The 16,969-nt window shown below is 36.4% G+C and overlaps 1 protein-coding gene across 1 annotated transcript in view; it reads left to right on the forward strand.

Annotated features, from left to right (window-relative positions):
- WDR72 (WD repeat domain 72) overlaps window positions 1-16,969 on the forward strand; it is a 195,257-nt gene that overhangs the window by 17,352 nt on the left and 160,936 nt on the right. The window contains exons 8-12 of the mRNA XM_052647061.1: window positions 318-414; window positions 5,652-5,802; window positions 6,462-6,707; window positions 9,355-9,575; window positions 12,669-12,864. Of these exons, the coding sequence (XP_052503021.1) occupies window positions 318-414; window positions 5,652-5,802; window positions 6,462-6,707; window positions 9,355-9,575; window positions 12,669-12,864 (911 nt within the window). The remainder of the gene's footprint in view (window positions 1-317; window positions 415-5,651; window positions 5,803-6,461; window positions 6,708-9,354; window positions 9,576-12,668; window positions 12,865-16,969) is intronic.

Genomic DNA, 16,969 nt, shown 5'->3' on the forward strand with positions numbered 1-16,969 from the left:
ATGGAAAAATCCCCGCATGCTGCCCATGATCAAAAACCAGAACAAAACAACTTTGGCACTAGAAGATTTACTCTGGGCTTGGTAGGCTTTAGCCTTTGTATAAAACAGCAGGGGATGAAGGAATGAGATTAACCATGTATAACTTGTACAGCTGGTGCTGGGTTTTCAAAAAGTCACTTGTAATTATTAACCCAACAATTTCTAACTAGAGTTTAGAAACCTCAATGGTACCATCCGGCTTTTGAAAGTGGGAGGGGAAAATACTGAATAAAGAACCCCAAAGTTCTAAACTTTGCTTTTTATATTTTGCTATGCAGTGGGCTTTCAAAAAGCATATACCCTGCTGATGGAACACTGCTTAAAGAGACCATTTATCCTCATTTACTGTGCTCTACTTCTGTGCAGGAAAATAAGGTAATGCGAGAACAGAGTGACTGCATCAAAGCTGTTTCAGATAAGTGTTACTTTGTCTGTAACAGAGTCTGGCTTGAAAAAATTGAATTGAAGCATCACATCAAGTTGTTAATGAGAAAATTAAATCTGTTAATGGTTACTGAAGTCTTTGCCTTTAAGAAATCTATTTTTAAGTCTGATTAACTAAACAATTCATACTTATTATAGAAAAATGATAAATGATAGAAAAGGGAGAAATTAAAAGCTCTAATTTTATTACCATAAATATTCACTATGAGTTTTTTATTTTATGTATTTACTTATTTTAATTGGAAAATGTTCAAATATTTGAAAGGCTATAATAATGTGACAGTATATAATCTGTCACATACCCTTTACCTAGATTCACCAGTCATCAACATTTGCCATATTTATTTCTTCTCTCTCTCATTCTCTTTCTTTCTCTTGCTGTCTGCATATATACACACACGCACACACACACACACTCACACATTTTCCACTAACCCTTTTGATAGATATTTTGATATAAAGTTATTAACAGTTTGATGCATCTACTTCAATTTTTAAATTTTATCAAATGGCTCATATCCTGCCTTTTTCTTTTTTGCTTAACTGTATATTGAGATCATTCTTACATGCATTTAGCTATTCTTCTGTATGAAGTTTCTTGTTAAAACAAATAAAATTATGGTTCTTGGCAGACAGTTGAGGATGTAATTGTGAGCTTTTACTTGACTAAATTATATCTTTGACACTCTATGAAGCCTGAAAATTTAAGCAGCTATTTTACTTTAGTAGTGTCAGTGAAAGTTGTTGTTTTTTTTTTAACCTACTGGATTTCAGTTCAGTTCAGTCACTCGGTCGTGTCTGACTTTTTGTGACCCCATGGACTGCGGCACACCAGGCCTCCCTGTCCATCACTGACTCCTGGAGTATACTCAAACTCATCATGTCCATTGTGTCAGTGATGCCATCCAACCATCTCATCCTCTGTCATCCCCTTCTCTTACTGCCCTCTATCTTTTCCAGCATCAGGGTCTTTTCAAATGAGTCAGCTCTTCGCATCAAATGGACAAAGTATTGGAATTTCAGCTTCAGCATCAGGTCTTCCAATGAATATTCAAGACTAATTTCCTTTAAGATGGATTGGTTAGATCTCCTTGCAGTCTAAGGGACTCTCAAGAGTCTTTTCCAATACCACAGTTCAAAAGCATCAGTTCTTCGGTGCTCAGCTTTCTTCACAGTCCAACTCACATCCATACATGACTACTGGAAAAACCATAGCTTTGACTAAATGGACCTCTGTTGGTAAAATGATGTCTCTGCTTTTTAATATGCTGTCTAGGTTGGTCATAACTTTTCTTCCAAGGAGCAAGTGTCTTTTAATTTCATGGCTGCAGTCACCATCTGCAGTGATTTTGGAGCCGCCAAAAATAATCTTACTGGATTTAGTCATCAGTTAATTCTCCAACAAGGTATTTCATGGAGAATGGAGGAGTTCTGAATTATTGATGTGTCAACCAAGGACGTATGTTATTTTTTACAGTGTCGGTTTGCTTCAGTAGGCAGCATAGTTGTTGCAAATCCTATAGTTCAATATTGTCTTTTTAACATATCTGTGAGGTTTTGTTGCAAAAAATTAAGTAGTATCAACTGAAAATTAAAACTCCAAGTGCCATTAGGGCACAGGCAAACTTTAAAGTTATGGTGTGGAGCCCAATTTCTAAAGGAATTTGTGGGTTGCAATAGAGCCTTGTTTTGCTGCTGATCACAAAAGCAGTATTGTGGCTTGCTTAAAAAGGCATTTTAAGTTATTTTTTAAAGGGCTTTCCCTTTCTTCCTTTTTAGTTCCTGAATGCATTTTTACATAGCACAGTTTGCCCTAAAAGCTAGATATTGGAAATGTCCTTTAAGAGCTTCTTGTCTACTGCAGGTATCAATGCTATGCATAACTATGAATAAAAATAAAAACAATTACAAATTAACTTTAAAAAATGCTAATTTTAGAGGAAGCTGCCTTTCTTTACGTCTCAAAAGGTGAAGACATGGATTTGTGAGTCTTCTATTGATATATAATTCTCATTTAGACAACCACAGCTGTTTCAATATCTTACAAGTACTTGTTTCAGTATCTTAAAAGTACCTGAAAGCTAGTGAAAATGAATAGAATAATCTGAAACTAAAAGAAGCTGTTCTACTTATACTTAGACCCTTAATTGCCCTTTATTCAGCCATGAAACTAAATTTAGTTTCTCCCTATTCAAAACATCACCAATATTCACTAAATACAAGACTGCTTAGTGCTTCCTACAGTTAGAAGGTAATAAGGCATTTTTGTGGTATAGGGAGCTGAGGTTAATGAATACCATGAAAATATGGAATTATGGTCTATAAACATGTTTTTTGGAGTGATGCCATAGAATTGAATCCCCTTGTTTGACGATAGCATGTTCTCATGGGGTACCAGGGGCTCATCTGCTGATGGAGTTGTAGTAGCAAGAATAAGGACTCACCTTTTATTCCGACAGCTTTATGAGAGCCTCCCTAGCTTCAAATCATAGCTGATGATCATCGAAGCCTGTAGCAGGGATCCTGACTGCTGAGATGAGGAATTGGGCTTTCCAAGGTCTTAGCTGTAGAGTAAGACTGCAATGTTGAGGTGGGAGTAGATAGGATAGAAACAGCCTGAAGACTGCAGATAAGGAATTTGGGAGCATGAACTAAGAGTAATGACAATGACAATGATTATAGGTAACTTTTTTTTTTTAGTCCTTATTATTGTTAAACACACACATGGTCTTATGTACATGAATTTCCACCATGACCCCATTTTGAAACTGATGCTCAGAGAGGTTAATTTCCAAGATTTGAACCTAGGCAGTTTGGTTCCAGAGTCTGGGAATCGACTTTGGAGTGAATTTCTCATTTGTTCTGAGAATGGATATTAAGAATGGTTTCTATTTATTGTGTATGTGTGCTAAGTTGTTTCAGTTGTGTCCAACTCTTTGCGACCCTATGGACTGTAGCCCACTAGGCTCCTCTGTCTGTGGGATTCTCCAGGCAAGAATTTTGGAGTGGGTTGCCATACCCTCCTCCATGGGAACTTCCTGACGCAGGGGTCAAACCTGTGTCTCTTCTGACTCCTGCATTGGCAGGAGGGTTCTTTACCACTAGCACCACCATTCTAAGTACTTACCCTTATCAACGTATTAATCCTGACAGTAATCTATGTAGTAGGTGCTTTTATTTATTAGCCTTCTTTCACAGTTAGGGGAAAAAGAGATACAGGGAGGTTAAGTAAATTGCCTAAATTGAGTAATTGGCTCTTGTAATAGAGTTTTGTATGAGCTAAAACCAGGATTTGAATCCAGGTATTTATCCCAAGAGTATTCACTGTTAATGACTATTTTATTACCTCTTGGAGGATAGGCACTTCTTGTGATAGGTGATGGGTACTGTTAAGAAAAATGAGAATCACATGGTAAGGGGCTCCGAGGGAGTTTTCAGTTGAACTCAAGAGGTAACTACTGGAAAGGAGGAGATTGAGGCATCAAGGAGTGGAGGTCAGCAAGTGAGCAACAGTAGTACAGAAGTGAGGGTAGAGGGGATAAGAGCAGTCTGGGGATAATGGGCTAGTGGGACAGCACATTTTGCTTTGAGGGAGGAGATGTGCTATCGCCAATTTGAGTAACCACTCAGCCTCTCTGGAGCTTCATTTTCATATCAAAATCATGAGAAAATTGAGCTAGTCAATTTTAAGGTTCTCAAAGGTTGAGAGAGTTTGAGAGGCCAATAATCAAATTGTATCAACACCCTTTCTAACACAAAATTTATGCCCTTGAGAAGTATAAGACCCCAAAGTGCCTTCTGAATCTTAAAAAAAAAAAGATTTAGGGAACTTATTTCACTGAAACTGTTTTTCTTCAATGCTCTTATTTCTTGAGACTTTAGAGGATTACATATCTTGGTCTTGAATTACTTTTTTTATTCTCTTCGCATCTTAGTTTCTTTATCTCTATAAGAGAAATAATAATAATGTTTATTTACTCTGTAGCTTTGCTGTAAGGATTAAATGTAGTGATATTTTGGCCCTTAATATTCTCTAGAAATACATTATAGAATTTTTTCACTAAAATATCTATCTCAACCTTCAAACGTGTTTTCTGACAAGAAACTATCACTTTCTTAGACTTTCTTATTTCTAGCTCCAGCACTTGGCTTTCTTTTCAGGGTGCTTTTTATTTGTACATGAAAAGAGGGTTTTGTTTTCATTTTTCTAATCACTTAATCGTTTTGACACATTGTGCATAATCTCTATATACATGTCTATTCAAGGAACATCTACACTGCACTGAGGTACTAAGAAGATTCAAGGCCCATTCACTAGTAAAAGCATATCTCTCAGAGTTCTGAAGCCCAATATTCATTCTATGTCTCAACAAAATTATCTTCCTACACATAAATATATAACATATATATTTATATAAATTATAGGATGTATTTATACTAATATCATAGTATATATTATATACATACATACATACATACATACATATATATATATAAGTTATGGATTTATTTTTCTCTGGGGCAGCTTGGGGCCAAATTTGAAATCAAGTATGTTATATCTGAAAAACAGTCAACAAAATTAGAAAGCACATTAATACCACAAAATTACCATACAAATATTAGTTGTTGCTATTTTAAGTGACAGTTGGAACTGAAGGATCATAAAGAAATCAGACCTCCTCAGTGCACAGGAGAGCACTGTCATTATCACATGGGCTTTTGAGTCATAATTACTAGACTGAAAAGCCCACTGCTATCAATATCACCTTAGATAAATTAACCTCTTCCCTCTTTGATTATTCATCTGTAAAATGGGGACAATAATAGTACCAACTTCACAAGATTATTTAACTTGAATATATGCAAAGCCCCTAACAGAATGTGTAATATGCACACAGAACATGTTCAATAAATGTTAGCTATTCTTATCAATGCTCTGAAATCTAGCTGATGACTTTGCTTCTAATTTTATAAAAATTTTTTTTTGTCTTAAGTAAGAGACTATTTTCCTAAATTTACTTGAAACTATGAAACAGTGGGAATAAATGGAAATAATTTAATTTATCCATGAAGCCTTGTTCTTTCATTTAAAAGCAGTGGCTGCCATTATATAGACTTTTTTTTGAAAAAAAATTTTTTTTTTTTTACATAAATGTTAACTTTTTTAGTTGGACCAGAGCCTTCCTTTTGTTATGGGCTACATGAATGAAAGGAAAGAACCTTTTTATAAGATACTTTTCTCTGGAGAAGTCTCTGGAAGAATTACCTTGTGGCACATCCCTGATGTTCCCGTGTCCAAGTTTGATGGTTCTGCTAGAGGTAAGACAAATTCTATTTCTAATCACCTGCATTCTAAGAAATGCTTTATAATTAATCTGTTTTTTTTTTAAGTTAAGTAATAGGAGGCTACAAATAAGAAGAAGTTCTCCTGTACCACTATGCATTAGATACTAACATAAATATAGGTATAAACATGATGCTTATAGATCTTATACAGCAGTGTGGCCACTGATGCTTATAGATCTTTTACAGCAGTGTGGCCACTGTAATTCAAATTAACATCAGCTTATTGTGAGTGATGTTTTATTGAATTGAAATGAATGTTGACAATATGAATACAGGGTAGACTGATAGATCACATTCATATTTTTGAATTTGTCATTTCCATATCCTGTATTCTTTTTCAACTAATTTCTCTATTCAAAAGAGTTTCTCAGCTCTTTTTCAGTTGACTTAAGTCTAAAAATGAATCCACTAATACACATCTATTCTTCTGAGGCTCCTTAAGGGAGAGAGAACCAATAAAATAGCATTTGCAGTGAAAACACTGCATAGCAGGAAAACTTCCTGCCTGTAGCACACTGTTAGGATGGCAAAGAGCCTCTATGTGCCCCAAGGGATGGTGCCTTAATAATATTTTCTATATCTGTGATGAATGTATAAACCAAATTTTTCCCTTTTGTGTGTTTTCTTCTTAGAGATACCAATAACTACCACTTGGACCCTTCAAGATAATTTTGATAAGCATTATACCACATCACAAAGTATTAGTGACTACTTCTCTGGGTTTAAAGATGAGAATGAAACTGCGGTTGTCACTTCATCAGAGTATGTTCCAAGTCTTGATAAACTAATATGTGGCTGTGAAGATGGGACAATTTTCATTACACAGGCTTTGAGTGCTGCCAAAGCAGGACTTCTAGAAGGCGGTTCTTTACTAAAAGGTCTTGAATTTTATTTGACCCTATTTATTTAATTTATCTAAGCTTCAACTAATAAGCTGTACTAAGAAGATTGCTGAAGCTTAAAAAATTGTAGGCATTTGGTAGTAAATTTGTGCCTGTTTTAATGCTAAAGTAAAACACATATAGATTTTTTTAAAAGTCAAATAGAAGACTATATGATGAGAAGTAAATTTCTCTCCTTATTTGATCTTCCAGGAAGATCACCAAAGGCAAGTGCTAATAAGTTTCTTTATACCCTTTCTGAAATTTCCTATGCATATATAGGCATATAACAAGATAGCAGTATACATTCTTTTAGTTGTATTATAAAAATGAAACCACAGTCTACATATTTTACTAAAATATTCTTAAATCTTAATAAAATATTTTGGAGCACATTCTTTATGACTTCATTTTAAGTGATTAATAATAATTGAATTTTAATTTAAAAAATCTTCTGTGATGTGTGTTTAAGATTTTTCTAGCCTTTGGCTACTATAGACAATGCAGAATTAACTCTCTTTGTACATATATGTGGGTATATGTATAGAATTATTTTCCAGTTGAATTACTAGATCAACCTTTTTATATATTTTTAAATTTTTAAATATTTGATATGTATTTTATGCATTTTTAATATATATTTTTAAATATTTGAAAATATATCTTAAAATGTTTTCCAAAGTACATCAGTATACATGTGTATCCACTAACACACATGTATAAAAATGCTTTTTTCCTCAAACCTTAGCCAAACTTCTAGTCTATTCAACTTTTAAATATTTGCCAATCAGGAAAAAGTGCTATCTTCCTATTTTAGTTTTTCATTTTTGTGTCAATGAAATATAAATATGTTTTTATATACCTTTGTGCATTACAACAGCAAAAATCTATTAAGTAAAGACCATTGTGCAGAAAGTTGTCTTATGTAAAAGAAGGAAATACAGAGGTGACTGAGATTTGGAGTTGTGTAGTTAAATTTGTTTGAGAAGGGCATGGCAACCCACTCCTGTATTCTTGCCTGGAGTATCCCCAAGGACAGAGAAGCCTGGCGGGCTTCCATGGGGTCACAAAAGAGTCAGACAGAACTTAGTGACTAAACAACGACAACAGTGTACTGCTCTGTGTCTCAATGGCTGATGCTAAAAGTTAGTAAAAAAGCTTAAGACCTTAGCATATTTTATCTCGGCTGATTTATCTTATTCAGAAAAAAAGCGGACACCTACATTAGACTGGTAGCATCTGAATTAACATTCATCTTGGTTGGCTAGTGGATATAAAATGAAGAGGTGTCTGATGGAATAGAAGAAGTAATAATGATTCTTTGGGACCCAGTGTAAATAAAAAGAGACTGTGGTCTGTGGTCCTCTCTAATTTTTTTGAGTTTAGCCAATCATTAAGGAAGAAGAAGTGTGGAAACTGAGTATTAGTATCTACTCAGCTATGGTATGAAATACCCAGGTTTCATATGGTTTGAAACCCAGGTTTTCATACCCAGGTTTTCCTACCAAGTGCCAATGCTAAGAAAGTATGTACATTATCTTATTTCACATAGTTGTCTTGTGTGAAGTAAAGGCTATTTTATCCCACTGTTTCAGATGCAGTACCTGTGGCTCAGAGGGAAAAAACAAGCTGTCCATGGTGACACATTTAGTAATCGACAGACCCAGAAAAATAAAACCAGATGTGTTTAATAGAAAAGCTATGCTCTTAAACATTATGCTGTGTTTCTTCACACTTGCATTCAAGTCACTTAACCCTTCTGAGCCTCAGATAGTTTATCAGTAAAACGAAGTGATGGAAGTAGGTAATCAATAATATCTTCTGAAGCAAAACCATTCTGTGAAACTTTGGTTTTCTTTTACACCAGATGTGATTGTGTTGTTTGAAAGGACAGCAGAAATGTTCTGAGATTACTTTTGTAGACACAGAATGTATGAGCTGTCACTCTTATGACAGAGTTGGCTATTTCTTGGCACTGGAACTGGTAACTTGCTAACATCTTTGAAGAATTAGTAGACTTTGAACAACCAGCTTCAGTGCTCTATCAAAAGCATGACCTAGCTTGTAGTGAGGCACTTGCCTTTTGAAATAATCCAAGGGTTGTTCTCATCAGGTGGCCGAAGTATTGGCGCTTCAGCTTCAGCATCAGTCCTGCCAATGAATATTCAGGGTTGATTTCCTTTAGGATTAACTGGTTGATCTCCTAGCTATCAAAGGGACTCTCAAAAGTCTTCTCCAGGACCACAGTTCAAAAGCATCAATTCTTCAGTGTTCAGCCTTCTTTATGGTCCAATGGAAAAGACCCTGATGCTGGGAAAGATTGAGGGCAGGCGGAGAAGGAAGTGACAAAGGATGAGATGGTTAGATGCATCATGACTCAATGGATGTGAGTTTGGGCAAACTCTGGGAAATGGTGAAGAACAGGGAAGCCTGGTGTGCTGCAGTCCATGGGGTTGCAAAGAGTCGGACACAACTTAGCAATTGAACAACAACAAAGGGTTATTTAATAATTTTCTTAGTCAACTGCCTACTTTTAATTATATGCAGTTTTTCTTACACTAACAATTTATAAAAGAAAATCTCAGGACTATTTCTTGAACAAAAGTAACTTTCTTTTATTATTTGGTGTTTGGTTGTTTTCCAGGTTCCCTTCCTCAGAAAGTTCTCAAAGGTCATCACCACAGTGTTACTTCCTTGCTTTACCCACATGGTCTCTCTTCAAAATTAGACCAAAGTTGGCTGGTATCTGGGGACCAGGACTCATGGGTCATCTTGTGGAATATCTTTACTGAAGAAATTTTGCATAAATTCTTTTTGCAAGCTGGCCTGGTAACAAGTCTTTTGATGTCCCCAGAGAATTTCAAAGTAAGTTAAGATGAAGAGTGAAACATAACACATAAACTTAAGTTATATAACATTTCAGAACATTTAAAAACTCTAAGGAAAAATATCTCATAGTTCCATGGAAAAGAAAAAATACCCATAATACAACTGGGTGATTTTTATGAATTCCTTTTATTTGTTATGAATTCTATTATTTTTACAGCTTATACAGATAATGTGGCTCTAAAGCAAAAGTCTCAACAATTCTTGCCTTTACAAAAGTCAGTTAACTCTCTTTAACTTACACGTACTTACACTCTTTCCCCTAGTTCTACATCTTAACTTTTAATGAAATTATCTTTTCTTTTTAAATAAAAAGTAATGGACACTGAGGGCTTCCCAGGTGGTGCTAGTGGTAAAGAACCTACCGCCCAGTGCAGGAGATATAAGAGACTCAGGTTCGATCTATGAGTCGGGAACATTCCCTGGAGGAGAGCATGGCAACCCACTCCAGTATTTTTGCCTGGAGGATCCATGGATAGAGGAACCTGGTGTGTTACAGTCTATAGGGTCACAAAGAGTCAGACACAACTGAAGCGACTTAGCACACATGCACTCAATGGACACTCAATGGAAAAATAAATATATAGGAATTGTAAATTAAAATTAACTTTTGCTTTTAACATTTTAATAATAATAATGATCATTACATTTTCTTTTTCTTAAATAGATTTTTATTTGCTCTTTTATTTAACAAATATTTTCAACATTGAACTTTCTCAAATTTATAAGCATCTACCTTATGCTGAGGAAAGGAAATATTTTCAGATATAATTTTCTCATGCAATGTCAGCTTAAATTCAGCCTTCATAAAGCTGATATCCTGGATAAAATATGAACAAACAAGTTTTGAGTTCTCTGAGTTTATGTTAGTTGACTGACTTGTAAAAATTATTTCTGCATAGTAATATTATGAAAAATCAGCTCCAAAGTAAAACGAGAGAAAACTTGCACTGTATTTTTGTAGTTAAGAAAAAATTAAAGCAGTATTTCAGGAACAGAAATGATTAAACAAAATAGTAAAACAAAGTTAAGTGAGCCATACAACGACCCCCCAACAAAAAAAAACAACTATCTGGTGGTTTGAGATACCTTGATATGTCTTTATTCCTGAAGTTCTTCCTTTTGAAAAAAAAAATATATATATATATATATATATTTATATATATATATATATTTTTTTTTTCCTTTAGACTCCAGGATAGTAGTCCAAATCAATTTCACTCCTTACCCCTTTTACTTCTGCCTCAGTCATAACTGATTTGGAGTCAGAGCTCCAAAGATCAGGACACATTCAAAGCCATATAAAAGGGGAGTTTATTGAAAGGACATAAGAGGCAATCCTTAGGCATCCAAGACAAAATACTACAGAACCAACAAGGACCTCCTGTAAAGCATATGGAACTCTGCTCAATGTCATGTGGCAGTCTGGACGGGAGGGGAGTTTGGGGGAGAAACTTCTCCTCCTCCTGGGTGCATGCTCAGTCGTGTCCGACTCTTTATGGCCCCATGGACTATAGCTCACTAGGCTTCTCTGTCCATGGGGATTCTCCAGGCAAGAATACTGGAGTGGGTTGCCATGTCCTCCTCCATAATCGGCTATACTTCAATACAGAATAAAAAGTTTAAAAGCAAAAACACTACAGCAGAATCTGCAGTGGAACTTGAACTCAAATTCAGAAACAAAGGTTATTCCTAGAATCCATTGCCCCAATATGGTCTGTTTTTCTATGATTACTCCTTTATCTTGCCACTTCCTATGACTTCTTTTAGCTTTACAGCTTCAAATGACTAGAAAAGATAATTCACTTGGTCTAGTAGGGGCCTACTGTCTACTCTAGCCATAGAATCTGTGTTCACATGTTATTTTCTTGTGTTATGTGTGTGTGTGTGTGAATTTCCTGAAGTACATTGGGCTGTCTGTTCTAGAAGCTGTGGGTTGGGCAGGTTCTCCGTGAGGTGATAGTTGGCCGACAGTGCCATCTGCCCCATTCTACAAGTCCAGCCTACCCAGATATCACCTGTCATTTTTTATCCCCCCCCCCCACCTCAGAATTTCTGCAGGCTCCTTTAAAAAGGAGAGGAGAAATTTATTATTAGGAAAAATAACACATCCCCCAGTGCCCCACTGAGAGAGGTCAGTGATTAGCACTGGGCGATTCTCAAAGGGATGTCAACTGATGCTTTTAACATAGCAGCCAGAAGTCTGGCCAGGTGCCTTAGGGAAAGTAGGAGCATCCGTATCGCAAAATGGTTTGAAAAGATAAAAGAGAGTGCAGACAGAATGCCCACTCCTCCTCCTTCCCACACTCCAGCCATCCCCACTGTGGGCTGATCAGTGCATGGCCCTCGTGGTGAGGCCCAGAGCTGCCCTGCAAACTTCTGGCTGAGCTTCGGCAGCACCCAGCAAGAATGGTGTTTGTCCTAAACTATGCTCAAGGTAACCACATGCTGATGTTCTTAAAAGTATCTTAAGAATTTTTGTCCTGTGAGACTATTTTTGGTCCTCGTGTCTCTGAAGCTGTACATTTAGCGGGAACTATCTAATGCTTACCTCTTTTAGATTGTGTCTACACTGAGTTTCCTGTTTGGATTAGAATTTGTATAGTTCTGGGAACAGCACCAAATCACATTTTGAGACTGTAAGTGGAAAATACCAGCTCATGATACCCTTGGGCCTAAGCTTGTGTCTACAAATAGCTTCTTTTTGTGGCAACAAATTAGTTCTGGGGTTTATTTTATTCTGCATTATTTCCGACGTCTGCTTCACTGCCTGAATCTGCTGAGTGACGGTCAAGTCCTTCATTTATCTTATGAGTAGATCTGGCCTGGAATTCTCCTCTTGCCGTGTGCCTTTTGACTTTCCTGATATGTCTTTGAATTTAAAATCTACTTGGTGTGCAAAGCTCCCCTGTGCAGTGTTATATGGAGAGGTGCTATAGAAAGCAGATCCATCATTTGGTAAATGGGGTTTTAACAGAAACTCATGTTACTAAGGGGGAAATCAGGTTTAATTTTAAAGAAAACATTTAACTATTTACTTACAAAAAATGCTGGATTTTCTTTTTTCCACAGCTCCGAAGTTATCAGGTAATCTGCTGTGTGTGCAGCGACCACTCTGTGGCTCTTCTTCACCTGGAGGGGCGGAGGTGCCTCCTAAGTGCCCGGAAGCACCTTTTCCCTGTGAGGATGATAAAGTGGCATCCCATTGAGAATTTTCTGATTGTTGGATGTACAGATGACTCTGTTTACATCTGGGAAATTGAAACAGGTATATTGAAATTACCTTTTCTTATCCTTTACGTATGTATGCATCAAAGCATTTGGCTGGGTGGAAAGTTTCAGAAAATACATACGAATCTCTCACTTCCTTTTACCTTTGGTTGAGCTACACTTAAAGGCTTCGTTTGCAGGCATGTAGGGAAAATAAACACCATGGCCCAAGTCAGACCCTGACCCACTGGTGATTAGCTGACAGAGCAGTGCACAGGACTGAGCCGGATATTTCTGGAAGCTATAAATAAAAACATAAGTTATCTACTTTAATTATTAACAAGAGAGAAATTTAGTGTCCTACTATTAGTCTCAAATTATCATTGAATTCTGCCTTGTTCAGCATACTCACCATCTCAGCAACATTTTGAGCTAATTGATGATCAGTAATAATGGAATATAATTAATTACAAAACTCCAAAAAGTTGAGTCAGGGAAACTGAAAACTGAGTGGTTCAATTGAACTTTTGATGTCATAGCATAGAGAATATATAGGTTTAAGTTTTAAGTTTCTTTTTTTAAAGTTTTACTCTATAACTCTTAAGTTGAGAGCAACACGTTTCAGGCAAATGCTGGGAACAAATCAAATACGGTGAAGTAATTAATGACTGTGAGTCAAGGGAGTGCACTGGAGAGTACGTTTCACTGGAACCGTTGCATGATTCGTATTGATTAATCCGTGGTGGTTTTATGTTGGGTGTTATTAACAGACTGGATAGTTTATAATGTTATGGTTTAGAGCCATACTTCACCAAAATAATTGCTATTTTCTTTATATTTGACATTCATGTGTTAATGGTGATGACACACAGAGGATGCAACATAATATCACCTTACATTTGTGCCTGCTTTGCAGCTTTGATGGGCTTTCATGCTCATTTCCCATTAGATTATCACAATTTCTAGGGTAGATAGAAGAGGTATTTTTCCTCATTGTGTCCATGAAGAATCTGTAGGTCTGATTTGTAAATGTGTGAGATTACACACTAGTAAGTGGAGAACCAATATGAGGCTCTCCATTGTTCTTTGCACATATTCACAGAACTAGAAGAGCTTTAGAATTCTTAGGTAATCTATCAACTAAGTGATGTTTGAGTATAATGGATAAAATAGGTTCTAATGCCTGGGCTTGCCTCCAGGAACTGCTAATGAAGAACTATATTACCTTGGACAAATAACTTGGCTTCACTGCATGTCAATTTCCTCATCTATGAAATGGGAGTAATAGTACTTGTCTTCCCTTACATTAACAAATACCTAAAATGCTTATAAACAGTGCCTGTAGGTGCCAAGTCTTAAGTAAGAGTTAACCATTTTAAATATTATCAAAAAAAATGTGGCAAAATCTTGATTTTTGCTTGTGAAATCTGAATCTGTAAAATATATACCCTGACAAATGTGTGCAACTACATTGTTTTTTAATGGTTATAATAGTATTTAATTTTTTTATATTGGAGTAATAAATATGGTTTCAAGAACTACTAGTGGTTTTTCTTCCCTTCATTACTGCCTGTCCCATCAAAAAGAAATAAATAAAAAGTTGCATAGCTTGAAAGGTCCTGGTGGGGCAATGGAACCATAAACACTTATGAGTCCCCAGATTTTTTTTTATTCTTCCTAGACTCTGTTTTCTAAGAGAAAATATGTTTGATTAGCAAGAATTTAAAATTTCAAAATTAAAACCAATGCAGTTGTGCTTTTTAAAAAGTGGATAACCAACAGGGACCTACTGTATAGGACAGGAAACTCTGCTCAATATTCTGTAACAACCTAACTGGGAAAAGAATTTGTAAAAGAATGGATACATGTATTTCCTATTATTCCAGTCCCTCTAGGAACCTCCCAATCATTTCTGTCTCTAATGACACGTGGTCTTTAAGCCAACTTCTTCTCTCTCCCACCCCCAAATTTACCTCATGGACTTTTGGCAGTTGAAGCCTAGACAGTAGCTTTTTTGTGCCTAGTTGGAGGCAAAAATAGCTAACTTTTCATATATATATATATACATGTATCCATTCTTTTACAAATTCTCAAAAGTGTTTATGGTTCCATTGCCCCACCAGGATACCTTTCAAGCTATGCAACTTTTTATTTATTTCTTTTTGATGGGACAGGCAGTAATGAAGGGAAGAAAAACCACTAGTAGTTCTTGAAACCATATTTATTCCAACATTGTATTTTAATATTTCTTTTTATGCTCCCCAAATATATAATCAAATGTAGAACAGTTGAAGAATAGAGAGAAACATAAGAAATGGAATCCTATCCCACTCCCTAAAGATAGCTGCTCTTAATATTTTGATCTACTTTCTGTCAGACATCTTTCTATGTCAATAAACAGATGTCTGTAATGTGTTTCAGTCATGGTCCTGGCCAGAAACTGAATTCAACCCAGGTGGGTAAAATGAAGAGACTGTAATGAAAGGACTCTTTAGAGGGATGTGGATAGGGATTAGGGATCACACAAGGAATGGACAGTGAGGCCATTACCTGGATACCAGCAGTCTCAGGAAGCTCTTACCATCTCTAGGGCTGAAGTGAACGATGAGAAAATAGTAGTACTGGAAGCCAATTCAAGCTGAAGCCAAAGAGGCGTGATTACTCCCTGGGGTCACAGAGCTCTCTGGGTTTTCCTGGTGGCACTGGTGGTAAAGAACTGCCAGACAATGCAGGAGATGCAACAGATGCAGGTTCGATCTTTGGATTGGGAAGATTCCCTGGAGAGGGGAATGCCAACCCCCTCCAGTGTTCTTCCCTGGAGAATCCCGTGGACAGAGGAGCCTGGCAGGCTACAGTCCACAGGGTTGCAAAGAGTCAGACATGACTGAAGTGACTTAGCTTACATGCATAGAGCTCCCACCAGAAATTCAGTACTGAAACAAAGAGAGCTGGAGGAAATTCTCTTCTCTTTCCTTTTGCCGTCACCTTCATTAGTTTAATACAACTGAAAGTCAGACAGGAAGGGCAGTTTTAGAAATCGGCCAAGGGCACAGAGCAAGACACAGAAGGGTATCAGAAGGATGGAGTGGGTTGACAAATGAACAATAATTGACATAGTGGCCATTATGGATATGCCATACTTTAACTCAGGAATCTCCTACAGTTGGTTATTTATATTTTTTTCCTATAAAAAAGCTTGTTTTAAAATGGCCATATAAACTGATATGTGCACATTTAGTGCTTGGTTAACTTATAGGATATTTGTTCCAAATGAAATTATGAGGCTATTTATCTCTTGCTAATCTGCAGTAATAGTTTATGAACTACCATAACTCACCTTAAGCTCATAACTGGTGAAAATTTGTCACCAATAATTATATCATTGCCTTTATATTTGTGATGTGACTTTTTACTTTTTCAAAGCCTCCTTGGGTTGATAATCTTATTTGAACTCCACAACACTCTGGAGACAGCTGACAGCTGAATTCCTTACCACACTCATTCCTTATGAATAAGTCTATGCTGTTCCTTTTAGTCTGTGTCTGGTATTGGCTTTGTTTTGAGCTGCCTTTAACCTCAGCAATTCCAATTTTGTTGAAAATTTAATGAACTATTTTTTTCTTTCTCACACTGTATTTCATTTAGCTAATATACTTCCAATATGTTTATTCTACTTGATACTTACATTATCCTTTTCCTGTAAAGGTGGGAAAATCCAGGATCAGGAAGACTTTCCATTTACAGTTTCATAAAGTTAGAGGAGAAAAGTACCAGCTAGGACCAAAACAATTAGGCTGAAAAATGGTCTATGAGGGTCTAGAATATGCTTGTTCGCTGACATGCCTAGCACTTGAATGAATGAATGAACCAACCTAAGTTTTCTTGGACTTCAATAGATTGAGTACAAATGAGTTCATCTTACTATTGGCTAGTTGTGGTGGCTCTTAGATCCTGGCTCCCCAACTGTAGATAGATCCTTAGCTTTCTCCTCCAAGTCTTCCCTAGGGTTTTTGAAATTCACAGCACATGCCTCAATTCCTTGTGTAGAAGTCTGTATATTTTCTACACCAGCCAACTTTTCCTATTTTTATCCTTTTATTTTTGCCAAAAAGTTCAAACTTTGTTCTATGTGTGAACAGACCTTTTCTCCGCTCCATTCATCC

Source organism: Budorcas taxicolor, chromosome 10 (genome assembly GCF_023091745.1).
Source record: "Budorcas taxicolor isolate Tak-1 chromosome 10, Takin1.1, whole genome shotgun sequence".
Lineage (NCBI taxonomy): Eukaryota > Metazoa > Chordata > Mammalia > Artiodactyla > Bovidae > Budorcas > Budorcas taxicolor.